Source organism: Tiliqua scincoides, chromosome 8, assembly GCF_035046505.1.
Source record: "Tiliqua scincoides isolate rTilSci1 chromosome 8, rTilSci1.hap2, whole genome shotgun sequence".
NCBI classification, from domain to species: domain Eukaryota; kingdom Metazoa; phylum Chordata; class Lepidosauria; order Squamata; family Scincidae; genus Tiliqua; species Tiliqua scincoides.
Window position 1 is genome coordinate 59,456,656 of NC_089828.1, and position 16,959 is coordinate 59,473,614.

General features: G+C 52.1%; 1 protein-coding gene across 1 annotated transcript; it reads right to left on the bottom strand.

Annotated features, from left to right (window-relative positions):
• Positions 1-3,848: 3,848 nt before the first annotated feature.
• Positions 3,849-16,743, bottom strand: LOC136659349 (eosinophil peroxidase-like). The gene is made up of 12 exons (XM_066636486.1): positions 16,677-16,743; positions 16,445-16,538; positions 14,295-14,470; positions 13,340-13,466; positions 11,825-11,954; positions 11,483-11,689; positions 9,903-10,221; positions 8,815-8,975; positions 6,729-6,978; positions 5,331-5,507; positions 4,781-5,018; positions 3,849-4,212 (listed from the first exon to the last, which is right to left on the bottom strand). Exons 1-12 carry the CDS (start codon positions 16,741-16,743, stop codon positions 3,849-3,851), a joined length of 2,310 nt encoding a protein of 769 aa, XP_066492583.1.
• Between the last annotated feature and the right edge of the window lie 216 nt (positions 16,744-16,959).

The window sequence follows — 16,959 nt, forward strand, 5'->3', positions numbered from 1 at the left end:
CAATGTATGTTGGTGTACCTTGCATAACCGCATGAGCCAATATTGCACAACACAACATAATTAACTATAAACATTATTTGTAATTACTTGAGTTTACTTTGATGACTTGCACTGAAGTGAATCAGCCAAGGATGCATAGTCCGGACAGTAGCTGCTGACAGCCAGCCTCAAGCACACTTCCAAATGTTCATCAGTCATGGTGGAACGGTACTTGGACTTAAAGATCTTCATGTAGGAAAAGGCTGACTCACATAAATAAGTGGAGCCCTTCCTGCCTCAGGAGCTCTTATATACCTGAGGGCCTTATTGCCTTCATGTGGCTGCAGTTGTGCAGCACACTCTGCTGGATGCCCAGGCCTTAACCTTGAAGGGGCCACTGCTGACACCACATCTACCTCCTCACCAAATCTTCTTCGATTCCAATACAAGTGGGGGGGGGAGCAGATCTCTATACATACCAGTGCAAAAGCAGGGGAAAGGTGTGGGGGAGGGAAGATCTCTATATAGACATCACAGCAAGACCAGTGCAAAACCCCTTGCACACAGAACCAACAGATGGAAGTGGGGGGGGGCAGATCTCCATACATACCAGTGCAAAAACAGGGGAAAGGTAAGTCAGCCCCAGTAGAGTCAACGGGGCTCACTCCCAGGGATGCGTGGACGGGAGAGAAGCCTGCGAGCGACTCATTGTGGCTCTATTGAGCACCCCTGCTCTAGCTTGAATGGCTTGAGAAGGGGAGTGGGCAAATTCATGGAGGAGGAGGAGAAAGAGAAGTCTTGCAGATTGGCTGTTTGAAACCCCCACAATCACTGCTGGTCCAGCTGTGAGACAAAGCAAAGCAGATTGCACCCGACTGTGGATTGCAAGAGGGTGGCGGATTGGGGTACGCCTCCCTCCAGGAACCCCCCACTGTTGCAGCTTGCAAGCCGCAGTGATCCGCTTCGTGCTTGCCTGAGTGACAAGCAGTTCGCTCCCTGTGCGGTTTCCTTGCAGCTGGATGCGTGGGGCCTCCTGGCATCCTCCCTTTCAGTAAAACCAGGAGCCTTGCACTGCCTGGTTTCATGCAGGTAGCACAGGAAGCTTTTCCTTTTCTACAGGTAAGAGATGGCAGCCGCCCTGTTTGCTTGGGGTGGCACTCCAGGGTGTGCGGCTCTTGCCCACAGTCCGAGCTGGTCTACCTGTGAACGCCAGTTGTTGGCAAACAAGGGCAAGGGAGGGCTGCTCCCTTCATGCCCTGTTTAAAGGGTTTCCTTTTGGGGAGTCTTCTTGGCAGCTGCTGGAGTGTGGGAGCTAGGCTTTCTGGGTCTGGTTCAGCAAGGCTCTTGCACCCCATGTTACTTGGCGGGTGGCTAGGGCATCCTGTGGGTCTTTATGCAACACAACACCTTTGGTTGGCCTTGAGAAAAGGCCCCCTCATTGGGGTGGTGGTGCTGGAGTATCTGGAGGCTCGAGGTGGAGTGAACTGCCAGATACTGTATTGTGATTTTCTTCCTGCACAGAGCAAGCTGTGTCCGCGTGGTCCTGTATGGATTTCACATAGTGTTGCGCTTGAGGCTGGATGTTGAAATACATAATTTTAAAATTGCATTGTGATTTTGCTTTGGACACAGAGAATCATGTGTCTTGCTTATGTACAGGTATTAAATACATCGCTGTTCAGAATCATTTCCATGAGTGATCTCATGATTGTCATTCCCAATTGTACTTGGGCAAAGTTGTATTTCTTTTTAGTGGAATGTGAAAAGGCTGGTTGCTGTGTCTCGAATGAAAGGAGGATGGATGCTGTAGCCCTTTGTGTGCTCTAGAAACCCCCAAAAGATGGAACTTTTGCCGGCCGAGCAGCCCATCGGCCCCCAAACACCCACAGCTGCCTTCTCTGGAATCAGACCCTTGGCCCATCTAGCCAACTGTTTTTGCTCTCCAAGGACTCAAGCAAACAGAGACAGTTTCTATCCCTTGTGCCTGAAATCCCTCTAAGAATTGATGCTGCTCCTGGGCCCTTCTGCATGCAGAGCATGTGCTCAGCCACCAAGCTAGACCCAAACTTATGACAAACCAAACATCCCCTGTTATTACAGCCACAGAGCTGCAGACTTTGGGGGCCTGTGGGCTGCCCCACTACTCTTGCACACTGGTTTGCTTGCGCATAGAACCAGCTGTTGATGGGGTGAGTTCACCGAGCAATCATGGGTAAAAACCAGAGCATTTTCCAAGCTACTTGTGAAATGCTTTGTGCAGGAAACACTCAGTTTGGAGGCCAAGTCTGCTCCATCCCCAGGGACTTGGGTCTGGTTCATTTTGCTTTTGGTCATGCCTTAGGGAATCATGTTGCACTCTCAGATCATGCACGTGTACTCACATATGTACAGGTGAGCTCTCTTAGACTAAGTTGTATGGTTTCAAAAGCAAAATTTTATCAACAATTAAGGAATGACAATTAAGGAACAATTTGTTCATTCCAAGAACAAAACCTGTCAGATTGAAGAGAAACACTCTGCAAAAGCACGGACCGTTGCAAACCGTTTTTTCCACTCTCACGGACACTACTTTGTTAAACCTGAGTTGCTAGGAAGCTCGGAACTAAGGTCTTGCATAGAGGTTTGTACCAGAGCTGTACTGCTCTGAAGATGTGATTTCTCAACAGCTTTCAGGATAGGGTTGCAGGAGTGAAATCCAAAGCAGTCAACCTTCATTCTTTATTACTGAGGCTTCTTTGCATCTCTTTGCTTGCAAGCAAGTTTGGGGGTGGGGGGGGTGGGGTTACAATATTTCACACATCCACAGAATAGACTAGTTCCCAGTCCAGAATCCTGCTGCCTCCTGGGCAAAAAAGACAGTGATTCCTTTTGCAGCCATTGAAAGGATGGCAGTCAGACATACTGCAGGAGTCTCCATCTGGCCACATGACAGGTACAGGAGCCTTTGCAAGGACTTGGCGGTGGCAGCAGCAGCAGGTCAAAGAACCTCTTTCCAGGCACGTGCGCTCCAGCTGGAGGTTAAGGGCCACCAGCAGCGTCTTCAGGAGCTGCTGGATTTGTCTTCTGCAGATAAGAAAGAAATGTGTGTGTGTGTGAGAGAGAGAGAGAGAGAGAGAGAGAGAGAGAGAGAGAGACAGGTAGAAAGAGGGGATGTCCTATGGGTGCTTTGAACGGGTTGAAGGGAGAAAGCCTGGCAATGGTTTCTAGTCCTGAGTGGTGCAAAGCGTGTCCTGCTGCACCACTGAGGTTGCTTCTTGAGGTTGCTTCTTGAGCTTCTTGAGGTTGCTGTCGTACTTGGAGGGCAGGAGGCCCACCCCATAGATCAGTGTATGTCTGACATGGGTGCCTGTGCCATCAAGGAAAACTAAGTGACATCCTCTTTGTTCTCAGGGTGGACTTATAATAGTTATTCTTTTCCCAGTACATGAAGGAGGGGGAAAAACCCCGCAATCCTCACATATGAGCTTAAAAAAAACAACAGTGGAGGCTCACACAGCCCTTGCTGCCATCCAAACCCTGCCCTCCTTTCCTAAAAGCTACTTTACACAAAGCAGGCTGCACACCTACACCAATAAAGGTCATCTACTCAGCATAGAGGCCAACAACTTCTGGGTTTGATGTCTAGCTGAATGAATCCTCTTTTTTTCTAGAAAAGCCAGATCCCCCCTTTGTCCCCTGCAAGCTCAGATGGTTCCCTTCCACCTGGTCTTCCTTCTGGTCTCAGGAAAAGGCCTAGGAAAAATGGCTAGAGATGAGGGAAGAGTTGTAGGAGAAAAGGACAAAAAGACGAAGCCTCCATCTTTCTTCTCCTTTGAAAATGGCTCCCCATTCCTACCACACCCTTGTCACTGGGTTCCTCAGGCCCTGCCTTACTCTGCTCCAACCCCCTGAGGCTGTTTGGCCAAATCCAGCTGAATACATTTGCCCAGAATAAATTTGGGGTGCCGGTGAAAAAGTTCACACGCAGATTCAGAGGGCTTGGTGAGGCATGTGGGACTCCTCACCACTGCGCCACCTTTCGTCAAGGGACTCGCCCTCACCTTCCAGGGGAAGAGACTGAGCCTTGGAATGGTGTTGCAGCTGATGAAATTCCGGGGGTATCGACTGACGCGGAACACCGAGCGGGGCACTTCCCGAATGTGGGTGTTGTCACAGATGATGCGGGACAAAGAGACCCTGTTGAGGGCCTGGCGCTGCTGGGGTGTGAACACGCCTGGATTCTGCCACCAGAACCTAGAAGGACAAGGGAAAAGAAGCCACACATTTCTGCCACTTGCTGCCAAGGAAGGAAATACCTTTGCAGCGGCCCAGGAGGAATCTCACCTGAAGCTGCCATCACAGAGGCAGACCCCTGCCCCATCCAGCCCAGTGGGCACAGCCCCCCCCCCATCATTCTCAGTCCTTCCCGGAGAGGCCAAGGGCCCACACTGGGATTTTTCTGTTTGCCAAGCAGCTGCTCCACCGCTGAGTGCAGAGCCTAACCAATGTTGGGGGGGGGGGGTCAGCTCCTGTGAATGAGACCTTTCTGGCGGCAGTGCCCTGTCTGTGGAATCCCTTTCTCAGGCAGGTTGGAGAGCAGCTCACTTCATAGCCTAACTCGGACACCAGTGGAAAACCCGCTCATTCACCCAGACTTTGGGCATCGTTTAATTTCAAGGGTTTTCTTTCCCTGCTGATCAGCCGCTTTATTAGCTGTGATTTGGTCTTATCTGGGGCGAACTGCATTCCAGTTCTTTGAGTTCAGCAACTCATCAGAGAAAGAGAAAACAGCGGAGTCTCCAGGCCTCCCATTCTTGCTCACCTGTCTCCATCTCGGAGTTTCTGGAACTGGGTTTTAAAGATGCAGGAGAAGAGTGGCCCCACTCTGCCATTGCGCACCAGGGGCTCCATCAGCCCCCCGATCCAGAGGTCGATGTTGTTGGGGGTCCCGTACAGCTGAATGAACTTCTTGGCCATGGGACGGTTCTGGAGGACAGCAGCGAGTTCGTCCTCATTGCGAGGCTGCGAGAGGCCGCAGAATTGCCTCCAGTCGTTGTACCCTGAGGAGCAAAAACCAAGAGCTGCAGGTGCAGATGCCTCTTTCTGTTCCCTTCAAGGCCTCCAAATACTGTCCTAAAGAGGCCCCCAACAGAGGCCTTGGGAGGCTGTGAAGGATGGGGAGGCTGATCCATGGGGTCTCTTCCAAGACCCTTCTCCAAGCATCATGCCGAGTTCCTCCTAAAGAGAATGGACTTCTCTCCTTAGACAAATTCCCCATGTATGCGTGCAACACACGGTCGCTTCCTCTGCCATCTGGCGCCACCCCCATCGCAGCTGCCTGCTGGCCAGTGGGTGCGACTTGCCATGGTTACCTGGGAGGCCATGGTCCCGGCCACGCTGCATGTTGAGGGAGGGCAAATCCAGGCCGATGTTTCTCTCTGTGACCTGTTCAAAGAGGTGGTCTCGGATCGCTTCCACCACAAGCTGGTTTTGCCTCACCAGTTTGGCAGGTTTTGAAATCATGCCTCGCAGAATTGGGTCAATGCCACCTGTAAGAACACAAGAGCCACTGGCAACATCCTGGTTGACCCTCATCATTGAAGAGTTACCAACACACCCGCAGGTGCTGGGACCAGTACCAAGACAGAAGAAAGTGGCTTCCAGCCTTACAGTCTGCGCAAACAAGAGCAGAATTTGGGAGCAGAGAGACATCGGATATTGCCAGCACCCTGTGCTCCTGTTCGCTCGGAGGGTCCACTGAACTAGCTCCTATAGGCAAAGCCCTTTCCTCTTCCCTGAATTTCCCTAATCCCCCCACAAGCCATTTCTGCCCAATGTTGCATATATGCAAAAGGGATCAAAGGTGTACACCTGTGGGCTGGGCAGAAATGGGTTAAAGCCACCTCAGTCAATGACCATCACTGCAGATGTGTTGGTGAGTTCCAGGGTTCAAATTAATGCTGAATTGTGTGAAGACACAGTCTCTGTTTTGCCTGGCCAAATCAGCCACGCTGCAGGACCCTGAGTTTGAGGGCAGGACAGAAGCTGAGCAAACTGAGGTGTGCAGAGAGAAAGTCTCTGCCACCCCCAGCAATAGATACATATTTTGAAAGAGTGCTGTTGAACATGGATGTTCTATACAGCTATCCTGACGAATGACCTTTGTTAGCCCTCTCCTATGAAATCTTCTGGTCCACTATCAAAGCCAATCACGCAAGTGGTCACTGACACTTCTTGGGGCCATAAACCTGTTGTCTGGTGTGCTCCCTGGGGCATTTGGTGGGCCGCTGTGAGATACAGGAAGCTGGACTAGATGGGCCTCTGGCCAGATCCAGTGGGGCTGTTCTTATGTTCTTAACTACAATTCCCAGGAGGCCTTGCAGGTCTCTTGTTATCTGGTGTGCTCCCTGGGGCATTTGGTGGGCCGCTGTGAGATACAGGAAGCTGGACTAGATGGGCCTCTGGCCAGATCCAGTGGGGCTGTTCTTATGTTCTTAACTACAATTCCCAGGAGGCCTTGCAGGTCTCTTGTTATCTGGTGTGCTCCCTGGGGCATTTGGTGGGCCGCTGTGACATACAGGAAGCTGGACTAGATGGGCCTATGGCCTGATTCATTGGGGCTGTTCTTATGTTAACTCATTAATATTCCCTGGACAGTTTGGAAAGCCTGTGCTTGTGGCCCCCTCAGTGGGATGTAGCCAGCGTCTGCCACAGTCGTTCTGACAAGGAAGGAGCTGAAGTAATGGATCTCGGATCCAGAAGGGATTTACCAGCGTGTACGACTCTCCAGGTGGCAAAAAATTCTTTCTGGAGGGGTGTCTGGCTCTGAAGCTGGTAGCGGCTGTTCAGCCGGAACACGAAGTTCCGGACCTGAGCGTGCCCCATGCGGAAAGCGTTGGTGAAGACGGAGGCGATGCGGGGGTCCACAGAATCGTTGTAGCCCCGGTAGCGATTCCAGCTGCCAAAAGGCGAGGCGGAAGAACCCAGGAGGAGGGGGAGGTAGTCTTTGAAAGTGATTATCTGGAGAACAAGGAAAGAGCAGGCAAGCAGACATTGGTGCTGAGCCCCACCAGAACATCAAGCCAGTCCAACTGAACCTGAGCTGGTTTGGGCTTGAGTGGAGTTTCCCCCCCCCCCCAATCAACTGAACCTGCAGGCGAGAGAGTTCAATGTTATTCTGCAGAAAGTGCATCAAAACTGACTTGGGCAGCGCAACCCACAGCAACTCCCTGTGTGACGATGCAGCTGCGCTAACGCGGCAGCCACTGTATTCCATGGGACAGTTTGGGCATGTTGAGGCCTCCTCAGGGGCAGAGAAGATTTGTTCCCTTCCTCCAGGGTAAGCTCCTCCTGCCACCATGGATCAACTCGGACCTGGGCCAACAGTATTGCTGGCACAAGTTCGCATTGACCCATGAAGGCTGATTAGGCCTGGGATTAGGTCTGGGTAAGGATTTGGTGGATGCCACTGCCACTGAACCCACCCACTTCCTGGGCCCAATCTGGTCTCTGGCCCACCCCATCTCCTCCCCTTTCTGCCCACCCCACCTCCCGACCTCTTGCATGGCCTTAACTGCACCAGTGGGCATCCTTGGTCCCTCCTTACACAGACCCAGCCACTTGCCACATGCGTTGGCAGCCAGGCCACACTTGCTGCCACGGTCACGTTTGTGATGGCCCTAAAGTGGGGTATGTCAGCGGAACACCATCCCACCAGCACAACACATCCGTAGGACTGAGCCGGAAGTAGTGGAGTCTGCAACCCTGCACACACTTTCCTAGGAGTAAGTCCCACTTAACACAACTGGACTTACTTCTGAGCAGACAGGATTGCACTTTGAACTAGTTACTGGTCTGTGCTTGAAAGCTGAGGTCAAAGTAGACATGACCAGGAGTGCTTCCTGAGACACTCCATTTTTTTGGTTAAGAGACTGAAAGCCAATCCTACTCCGGACCCAGCCGGTACACAGAGGAGCTTGTGACAGCAGAATAAAGTCTGCTTTATTACCCTAACCCTAACCAACACAGTGCGTCACCAGCAGCCATTGTACACCACTGCACAAGCACAGGCAACGCAAGACACCCACTGCCAGACCAAGAAACTGAGTCTGATGGCAGAAGGGGTGGGACGGGGTGGGGAGGGGGAGGGTGTTCCCAACCAGGTGGCGAAGGGGGCAGGAGAGGTGGCACTCCCGTTTGCAGACGGCCTGACCCAGTGATTCTCAAACCGTTGAGCACCAGGACCCACTGTTTGAAATGACACTCTATTGGGACACACCCAGCTTTACAAGACTTAAAAAAAAAAGTGATCTAGAAAGAAACAATATTTGTATTTATTTATTTACATTTTATCTATCTATTTATTTGCAAAAAAACCTCAATTTAGCAAGACTTGCACCTACTAAATGGAAGGTGTTGATCTGAGGAGTGGCGCGGTGACGGTGGTGGCTTTTACTGGGGTAAGTGAACAAAAATTCACTTCCCCCAAGGAGACCTGTTCAATTACTGCTCCTCCCTGGAATGCAGCACACACTCCGTTGGTGCAGTTGCATCGGGGGTGGGTGGGGTGGTTTAGATATGATTGATCTGACCCTCTGAGAAGATCTTTGTAATCAAAAGAGCAGAATAAAATTTCATCCGTTCCTTGCACGAATAAGGAATGTACCACCCATGCAAGATAATTTTTTTTCAACCACTTAGCATTATCGCCACTCAACAAATAAGGCTGCATAAACCTTATGCAGAGAAAGAATTCTTAAACAAACACCAAATCTCATCTTTTTTGCACTGTTTCCTAGGAAAAACTTTCCCGCTGCCCTGCCAACACGACCTCTTTCCTCATGACTGACAAGGCACCTGCACTGCAGCTCCCATGATTTTCCGGGCCTCTTGGTAGATGGTCTCTCCATCCAGCTCCGGATTCAGCCTCTTCAGCTCTCTGGCCAGGCGGTTGTGCTCCCTCAGGAAAAGGGTATGCAATGTAATCAAGGCCGGCATCTCGTTGACCCGATTGTCTCCTGGAAAGGCAAGAAGGAAGAGTCATCGTTGCAGCCAGCCGACCGTGACCTAGGCTGACAAGATGACTTGGAAGGGCACCTGCACCCAGAACAAGATCGTCACTCTGTTCATCAGCCAAGGACCAACAGTTTGGGAGGCATCCCCTGAGAAGTGGCCAAGCTGTGCATCCAGGTTCCCTGTCCCAGGGCGACATGTTCCCAGTGGACTCCAGACCTCTGCTGGAACAGGAGGCCAAGCTCCCTGTGTGTCAGTGTTCTTTACTTCCGGTTTAGCCATGTCATCAAATCCAGGGTCAGGGCCAGGCTGTGCCAGCCCTGGGGTACTCCATATTAGGCCCTGCTTGCCCGCCCTCCCCTCTGTCCCACCTGCCCCAAGTTGGCTGGAAGAGGGCTTCTGCCTGGGAGCGCAATGTTCCCAGTGGCCAGTGGGGATGAGGAGGGAAAAAGCCCCTAGCAATCACTTCCTCTTCCTCCTTGTCCCCATTGGGACGACAGGTGGGAAGCTTCTCCCAGGCAGCAAGCAGCCTTTGGCTGGCACTTGGTCAAACACAGTGCCAGCATTTCCTGTTCTTCCTCATCCCACTGACAGAAGAAGGGGAGCATCCAGTGAGGGGTGCCCCAGCAGGCCTGTCTCCTGGCACCATCCCAGACATGCAGTGAGTGGTCTGTGGTCTGATCCAGCTGAGAGTTCCCCGGACTCGTGCCTGTCTTGCCCAGCATGCCACCAAGCTCTGGCCTAGAAGAGGAGACCTGCCTGGGTCTGGGCACACTGGCCCCACTGTCTGGGCTGCCTCTGGGCCCAGGGAGGTCAAAAAGAGTCCCATTTCTCAGTCACCTGGCACTAGGCTGGACCTCTGCTTCCTCCCACTTCCAAAAGCTGACAGCAGACCTGAAGCAAGAAGGTGGCAAATGCTTAGACTGACCTACCAGCAAGAAAACAAGGGGTCCTAAAGTTTGGATTGATTTGTTTGCAGCTGTCATCGAAGCCTTTCGGGGTGCCAAAAGGGAGATAAGCCAGTCCCTTATCGGTGAACATCTGGTTCACAGCCAGCAGGCCCAGGTTGTTGGTGAGATTCCTCAGGTCATTGGCCCAGCTCACTTCGCTGGCATACACCATGCTGGCGTCAATGAAGGGGGTGATGGCGTTGATCTGGTTCCGGATGGCGTAGCCGCCGTTGCAGGCAGGTGCCGCGCGGGTGAAGGGCATGCACTTGGTCTGGTTGAACTTGGAGTCGTCAGGAGGGATCTGGAGCCAGAAATGGGGACAGGATGAGACCTGCCACTTCAGAAAATAGTCAACAAGAGGGACTCAAAACAGTGCATGTCCTGAACCTGGGAGAATGAAAACCCCTTCTGTGGTCAAGGCTCCACTGCAGCTCATGACATTTTCTGGTCCTCCAACAAGAAGTTTGCTGAGGCCTGCTGCACGCAGTGGGCACCTGCAGCTCTCTCCAGGTTGCTCAGCAAAGGAAGCTGTTGAAGAAGCAAGGAAGCTGGGCCGGGTAAAAACCCCAGCTGTTTGCTGCACTGCTGTCACTTTGTCTGGCCTCCGTTGGCAACAGCGGAACATCCCCCCCCCCCAGAAGTGTGTCAGGAGCACTAACACAGGAGGCAAGTGGCCAGAAAGGGTTGGGGCTTCTCACAGGTGGACGCTCTCCATCCCTCTTGGAGCTCTTTGCTCACCCTCTTCCAAGGCCAAGAGGAAGCCTGGTGCTGCCCTAAGCAGCCAACACAGGCGATAAAAACAAGTGGCCTTAAAATCATTGTTGATAAGAACAAATGGCATTAAAAATGAGCCACACAATATAAAAGTGGCAGCTCTGAAAAAGCCACAAGACACCGTTAGACTGACCCAAACAGCAGCACCCAAAGAGCTTGGTGGAATCCGGTCCTTCCACCATCATCTCAAAATGGCAAAAGAGGAGCCTGGTGTGCTTCAGCATTTGCCAGGCACTGGAGGGTGCACTTCTGTCCAGGTCAATTGTCACCCTTTGTAGATCTGATTATTGATCTAGCATCATCATCAGTGCACCCGGCACTTGATGTGAAGCGCAAAGGCAGCTCTCTGCCCCAAAGGGTTTGCAATTGGGATGGCTCCAGGTTAGACCACAGAGGGAAGGAAGGAAGAGAGGTGGCTAAACCTCAGAAGTGGATGCCAGGGTTTCAGGGACTTGTACTTCAGATCGGCTGCATTGAGGTGTGGAGACTTAGGGGTTATCCAAGAGATTTCTGGGCAAAGGCAGACTTTGAGGGAGGATTCCAAGGAAGGAAGGAGAGAAGTGGAATAACGCAAGTGGTCTGGGAGGTGGTTCCAGGCACCAGGGCTGACGAGAGAGAAAGGGCAGAGTCGGTTGAGAGTGGAGGACCAGGAGGAGTGAAGGTTGCGGGTAGGAGAGCCGAGGCAAGGCCATGGGGGAGGGGGAGTCGTGCCCCCAGGAGCTGCCACTTAACACAGCTGCTCCGGCATCTCACAAGGTGTGACTGTGGCTGCCGAGAGATGGACACACCTGGATGGGGAAGCAGGGAGGGGCTTTTACACAGTTCAGGCCACATTGCGTCGTGTTTTGGAAGGTGAGGGTTGCTGTCGTGCCAGGCCCAAAATCCATGTCGTGGTCAATAAACTGTCCCCACTGCATGAACATGACAGAGCGACCCCAGTCCTTGGTGAGTTTCTCGTTGGGGAAGCGGACCAGCTCGTTGGACACCTTCCGGACCTGCAGTGGCGAGACAGAGGTTAGTGAACAGAGTCCCTGCCCCGTCTGCTCCTGCCCTGGGGGCTGCCCCAGTTCCGCCCTTCTGGACACACAACCCAGGGCAGACTTCAACACTGAGAGGTCCCCACTCCTTACCAAGGGCAGAGGGAAGCCAGAGTAGCGCTTGCTTTCCGTCCAACCGCGGGGGAGCGAGACGCCATCCTCATACTGCTGCAGGAGCCACCTGGCGTAGGGCCGGTTGGAGGCCCCCAAGCTGGGAATCTTTCTGCAACAGTCCAGGAAAGCCAAATCTTCATTTGAGGAGTGGCAAAGGGGGCGGGAGAAGAGGAAGAAGCCTTTGCTCCAGTGGCAGCACTCCTGAGGGTCCCCCGGGTCAATCCCCAGGAACCTTTGCTGGGGAAGGGTCTCTCCTGGACAGCTACTTAGGTAGACTCTATGCAAGATAGGCGTGGATTTTGGATGAGACCCAGAGGGGTCCAGCCCCTTTCCCCATTATTGAGAGTAGGCCAAGCCAATGTGCAGCTTTGACAGCCCAGTTCAGCCAGGTGAGCTGGTTGCCCAGGGTCCTTGCACCCCAGAGGACCCCCAGTTCAGGCTGACCTCTGAACCCTTGGGCCCAGGCAGTGGCAGCACCCATCATCATCATCAAGGGGCAGCCTGTGGGCTTTCCCAGGGCCCTGGCAGCCTGGCACCAGCACTGCCCAGGGCCTGGTTATTAGCTGGGGTGCTTTACCTTTGACGTAGGTTAGCTGAAAACAACACAAAGCCAGTTAGGTGTCAGCTTAATTAACTGTATTCTTAACTATAGTTTTGATCAAGATATTGTCCACTTCCCACTAAAGACAACAGCAGGCTCCAGAATGCCTCTATGGGTTTGCCGCTTGGGCTCTTGTGCAAGAGACACAAAATAGCAGCGTCAAGGAGACACAGTTTGACTAGATGGGTTAGATCAGATTCCTGAATGGGGGCTCCATTCCCTAAGATGAAGAGCACCCTGGTCACTGACCCTCTCCTGCTTCCCTTTGCCTCCACCCGCACAGCTCTCTCCCCTGGAGGAGTCAGCATTGACTAGCAAGCTTCGAGCCAAATTCTTGTGCAGTTTTTGCGTAAGGATTCTGGGGCTCCGGTCTGCTTGGGGTAGGCTCAACCCCAGACCCCTAGGGTTTGCAGGGTCCTGCCTTCTTCTTTAGAGGACTCCACCCCTGGTACGAGACCACTTCAAGTCATGATATCACAGCTGACCAAAGGGGACATGAGGAAGGAAGCATTTTCCAGGGTCAAAATGTTAGCGATATTTGAAGAATAATGCATTAGTAAAGAGTATCATAATAGTATTTGTATAATGTTCAAAGCAGGTGTTTTTGAGGGGAAAGCTGAACGCCAGGAGGGAACTTTTACTTTGCCCTTTGTCCTCTTCTCCTTCTCCCTGGCAGCGTCCTCCCAAGTCTCACACCAGGGGTGAGGCCTTTTCCCATTAGGGCTACTTGAGACCCTTTAACTGGAGATAGAACTTGAGACCTTCTGCATTCAAAATAGGGGCTTCACCAATTAGCCCTGCTGCCGGGCTGGGATTTGAACAGATAACTTGCTGGCTCACAACACGTTCTCATCACACTACTACCTCTTGCATCATGAGCTCAAGAACCCTACTTGTTATTGCATTCGCCTGTGATGGTCCGGTAGGGGCTCTCGTCATTGCACTCCATTGTCATCATCTCCTGTTGCCCACAGCCAGTCGCCCGGTAGAGAGTTTGCAGCTGGGCCGAGGTAAGCAGATCTGCCAGAGAAAGGCGAAGGAGTGTCGTCAGTGGCAGGCAGATCGGGGCTAATGCTCTTTAAGAGCGCAGAGACCCAGCAGGTGAAGCTTCTACCACTGTGACATCTCCAGGGGATGAAACCTCCACCTGTTGAATTGTTGACTGCCATGACTGACACCACAATCAGGGGAAAATGGGTCCACGATTTGAAACAGCCCCTTTTGGACCAGAACCTTTGTAACTAATTCATGGATGTCCTTTGGTCAGTGGTGTCACTAGGAGGTGACAAAGCACTAAGTTTTGCAGGGCCCCTCGCCTTCCCCTTTGGAGCCAGGCATAGGCCTCTGCTTTGCTCCCACTGCCCAGAATAGCTCCGAAAGGGGGGGGCTGCTTGCACGCTGCAGTGAGGCTCCCTGCAAAACTTAGTGCTTTGCACTCTCTCTACCTGCGCCGCTGCGTCAGAGGTTTCCTGAAGCTTTGGACCCACAAGACTGAGACCCGCGGAATTCCAGAGTCTGCAGAGACATTTGCAGGAGGAGAACTTCTGAAGCAGCTGCCCTGCTAGTGAGCTTGCTGAGCTCCATGTAAGGGGACAAGTTCAGACCTGGCAAGACATGAAGCACCTTAACCCGTTTCTCAGTTGCGTCTGCTTCCCTGACAGCCACAACTGAACATTAATTTGAAACAACTTCTCTCTCTAGTTTCCTCTTTCCAGCCAAAGCCTCAAGTCTCACTTCTCTAGCAAGCAGGTCTTGTGAACTCCTCCAGCCCAAGACCTGGGACTGACTGTGCCAACTCCTTGAGGTTGTTGAGAAAGATGTGGCTGCAGCCCAGCCTGGCCCACATACTTGTGACGTTGTAGGCTCCGGGGATCTTTTTTTGCAGCTCTTCTTCCAGCAGGGCGAGGGCGACATGCAAGCAGTCAGCAGCTCTGACGGCTTCTCTGGTCTTTCCCACCGGTTGTTTGAAGGACAGCAACAGGTCTCCGGGCCTGACGGGCTCTTGCCTCAGCTTTTCGCTTAAGCTGGAGAGTCAGGAAAGTGAGACAGGACCTTTTGTTAATAAGGGCTCGCTTCCTGTGTTGCTCTACAGTAGTCGTCACAGCCTTGGGTCTGAGCAAGGTCGGACCCAGCCCCTTCGGACGACTCGTGCGTCTCCCGGGCTTTCTGGAACCTGGTCACCTTGCATGTCCCACTACATGCCTGCTGTGACCAGCCTTCCTTCAGCACCTGGAGGTCTCCCAATTCCCCAAATGACTCCCCCTTTCTCCCCTGCTGCCCCAGATGCCTCCCAGGACATCTGCCAGGTGCTTCCTCATGCCCTTCTTCAAATCCCTTCTCCAAATGCGCCGTTTCCAGGAAGTTTTAGGCGCCAGGCTCGGGTCCCTGTTTCCTATTGTAACTAAGCTTAAATATTATTATTATTATTATTATTATTATTATTATTATTATTATTATTATTATTATTATTATTATTATTATTAATTTATACCCCGCCTTTTTGCCCAACGGGCACACAAGGCGGCGTACAATTTAAAAGTGCAACATGAAAAACAATTAAAAACAATTTACAATAATTAAAAAATCTAAAAACAAACAAACCCCGTGGATTTTCATATAAAAAGCAAGAAGCAAGAATGCCAGCCAGCCTGTCAACAATTAAAAGCTTTTTGAAATAAAAAGGTCTTCAGTCCACGTCGAAACGTTAGCAATGAGGGAGCAGTTCTAAGGGGAGGGTATTCCACAGTTCCGGGGCCACCACCGAGAAGGCCCTCTTCCTGGCCACCGCCCCTCTCACATCACTTAGTGGCAGCACAGTCAAAAGGGCCCCTCCAGATGATCTAAGAGCACGGGCAGGATTGTAGGGAAGGAGGCGGTCCCTCAAATACCCCGGACCCGAGCCGTAAAGGGCTTTAAAAGTCAAAACTAGCACCTTGAATTGGGCCCGGAACAGAACCGGCAGCCAGTGTAGCTGCCGGAGCAACGGCTCAGCAGAGTCAAACCGACGTGCCCCAGCAACCACACGAGCAGCTGCGTTCTGTACTAGTTGTAATTTCCGGACCGTCTTCAAAGGCAGCCCCACGTAGAGTGCATTGCAATAATCTAATCTAGATGTCACTAGGGCATGGGTTACTGTGGCCAGGTCTGCGCAGCTCAGGTACGGTCGCAGCTGGCGAATCCGCCGAAGCTGAGCAAAGGCTCCCCTGGCCACCGCCGCCACCTGGGACTCCAGGAGCAGCTGTGGATCCAGGAGAACCCCCAAGCTGCGGACCTGCTCCTTCAGAGGGAGTGTAACCCCATTCAGAGCAGGACGATAGTCCAGCACCCGAGCTGTGGATTTCTGAACCAAGAGCACCTCTGTCTTATCCGGATTTAATTTCAGCTTCCGAATTAAATTTCAGATTTAATAGGCGTCTCTCTCCTCCGTCCCTCCCCTGGTGTTTCCCTTCAGGCAATGTCTAGATTGCAAGCCTTAGGCACTGACCATTTTTTCACTCTGTCTTAAGTGCCACGTGCACTGACAAAAAATAAACACACCAGGCAGAAATTCAAGGGGTGCAGGATCTTCCGACATGTGAAGGGGAAAAGCTGGTTATGCCGTTGCACATGTCTCAAGAACCCTGTTAGAAGACACTGTGGCAACTCACGATGTGCAGATGGAAGAGTGAAGTACTGGTCAGATTGCCAACTGTCTAGAAGATAGTGAGCCTGGCCTGCTCCTCTGCCTTTAACAGCAACTGGATGTGCAGAACTCAGCAGGTAACGCTTCCCATAGCACAAAGATAAGCATTATCGCCTGCATAAGCTTGCACAGCAGGGTGCTGTTCAAAGCACAGGAGCGGGGGAGGGAAAAGAGTTGGCAACCATCACGACCCAGTTTGCCCCACGGCCAAAAGTTTATGTCTCTTGAAAACTCTCTCCCTTTGCATTGTGCAGGTCAGTGCCCTTCTCCAAACCCACGGAGAGAGTTTGCGCAAAGACGTAGCCCGAGCACTCACTGGTCCTGGGTGCGCTGATATGCGGAGTCCACCAGCTGCTTGGCTGTCTCTGAGAACTTCAGAAGGTGTGAGGTTTTCAGCTTCTTCACAGCTGCTACAACACAGAAATATGTCCTCGCTTAGTCTGGACTGTCTTCAAACCCTCTGAAATGCTTTGGAGAGTTTAAGCTCCGAGATACCCCTCCAAAATGCTTGAAAAGCGCAGCTGCAAATCAAGAGGTGGACACCTTACCATGGAACGAGGGGTCCACCGCATGGAGCTGCCCCGTTGGCAGTAGGAGCCCTAGAAAGAGTCCCATCACACGCAGCAGTCTCGGGCCTGGGAGGAAGCACAGAGTTGACTCAGGTGGTTTTCAAACAGTTTATTGAAAGTTCCCTTCAGAACCTCCATCACCCTGATGGGCACCAAGTCAGCAAGTGCTGAATGAAATTCAGAAGTCTGTGGGAGCCTTTTCCAATTGCAGAGTTCAGAGTGAGTTGGTTGCTGAACTCAGTGGGACTCACTTCAGAGCGGA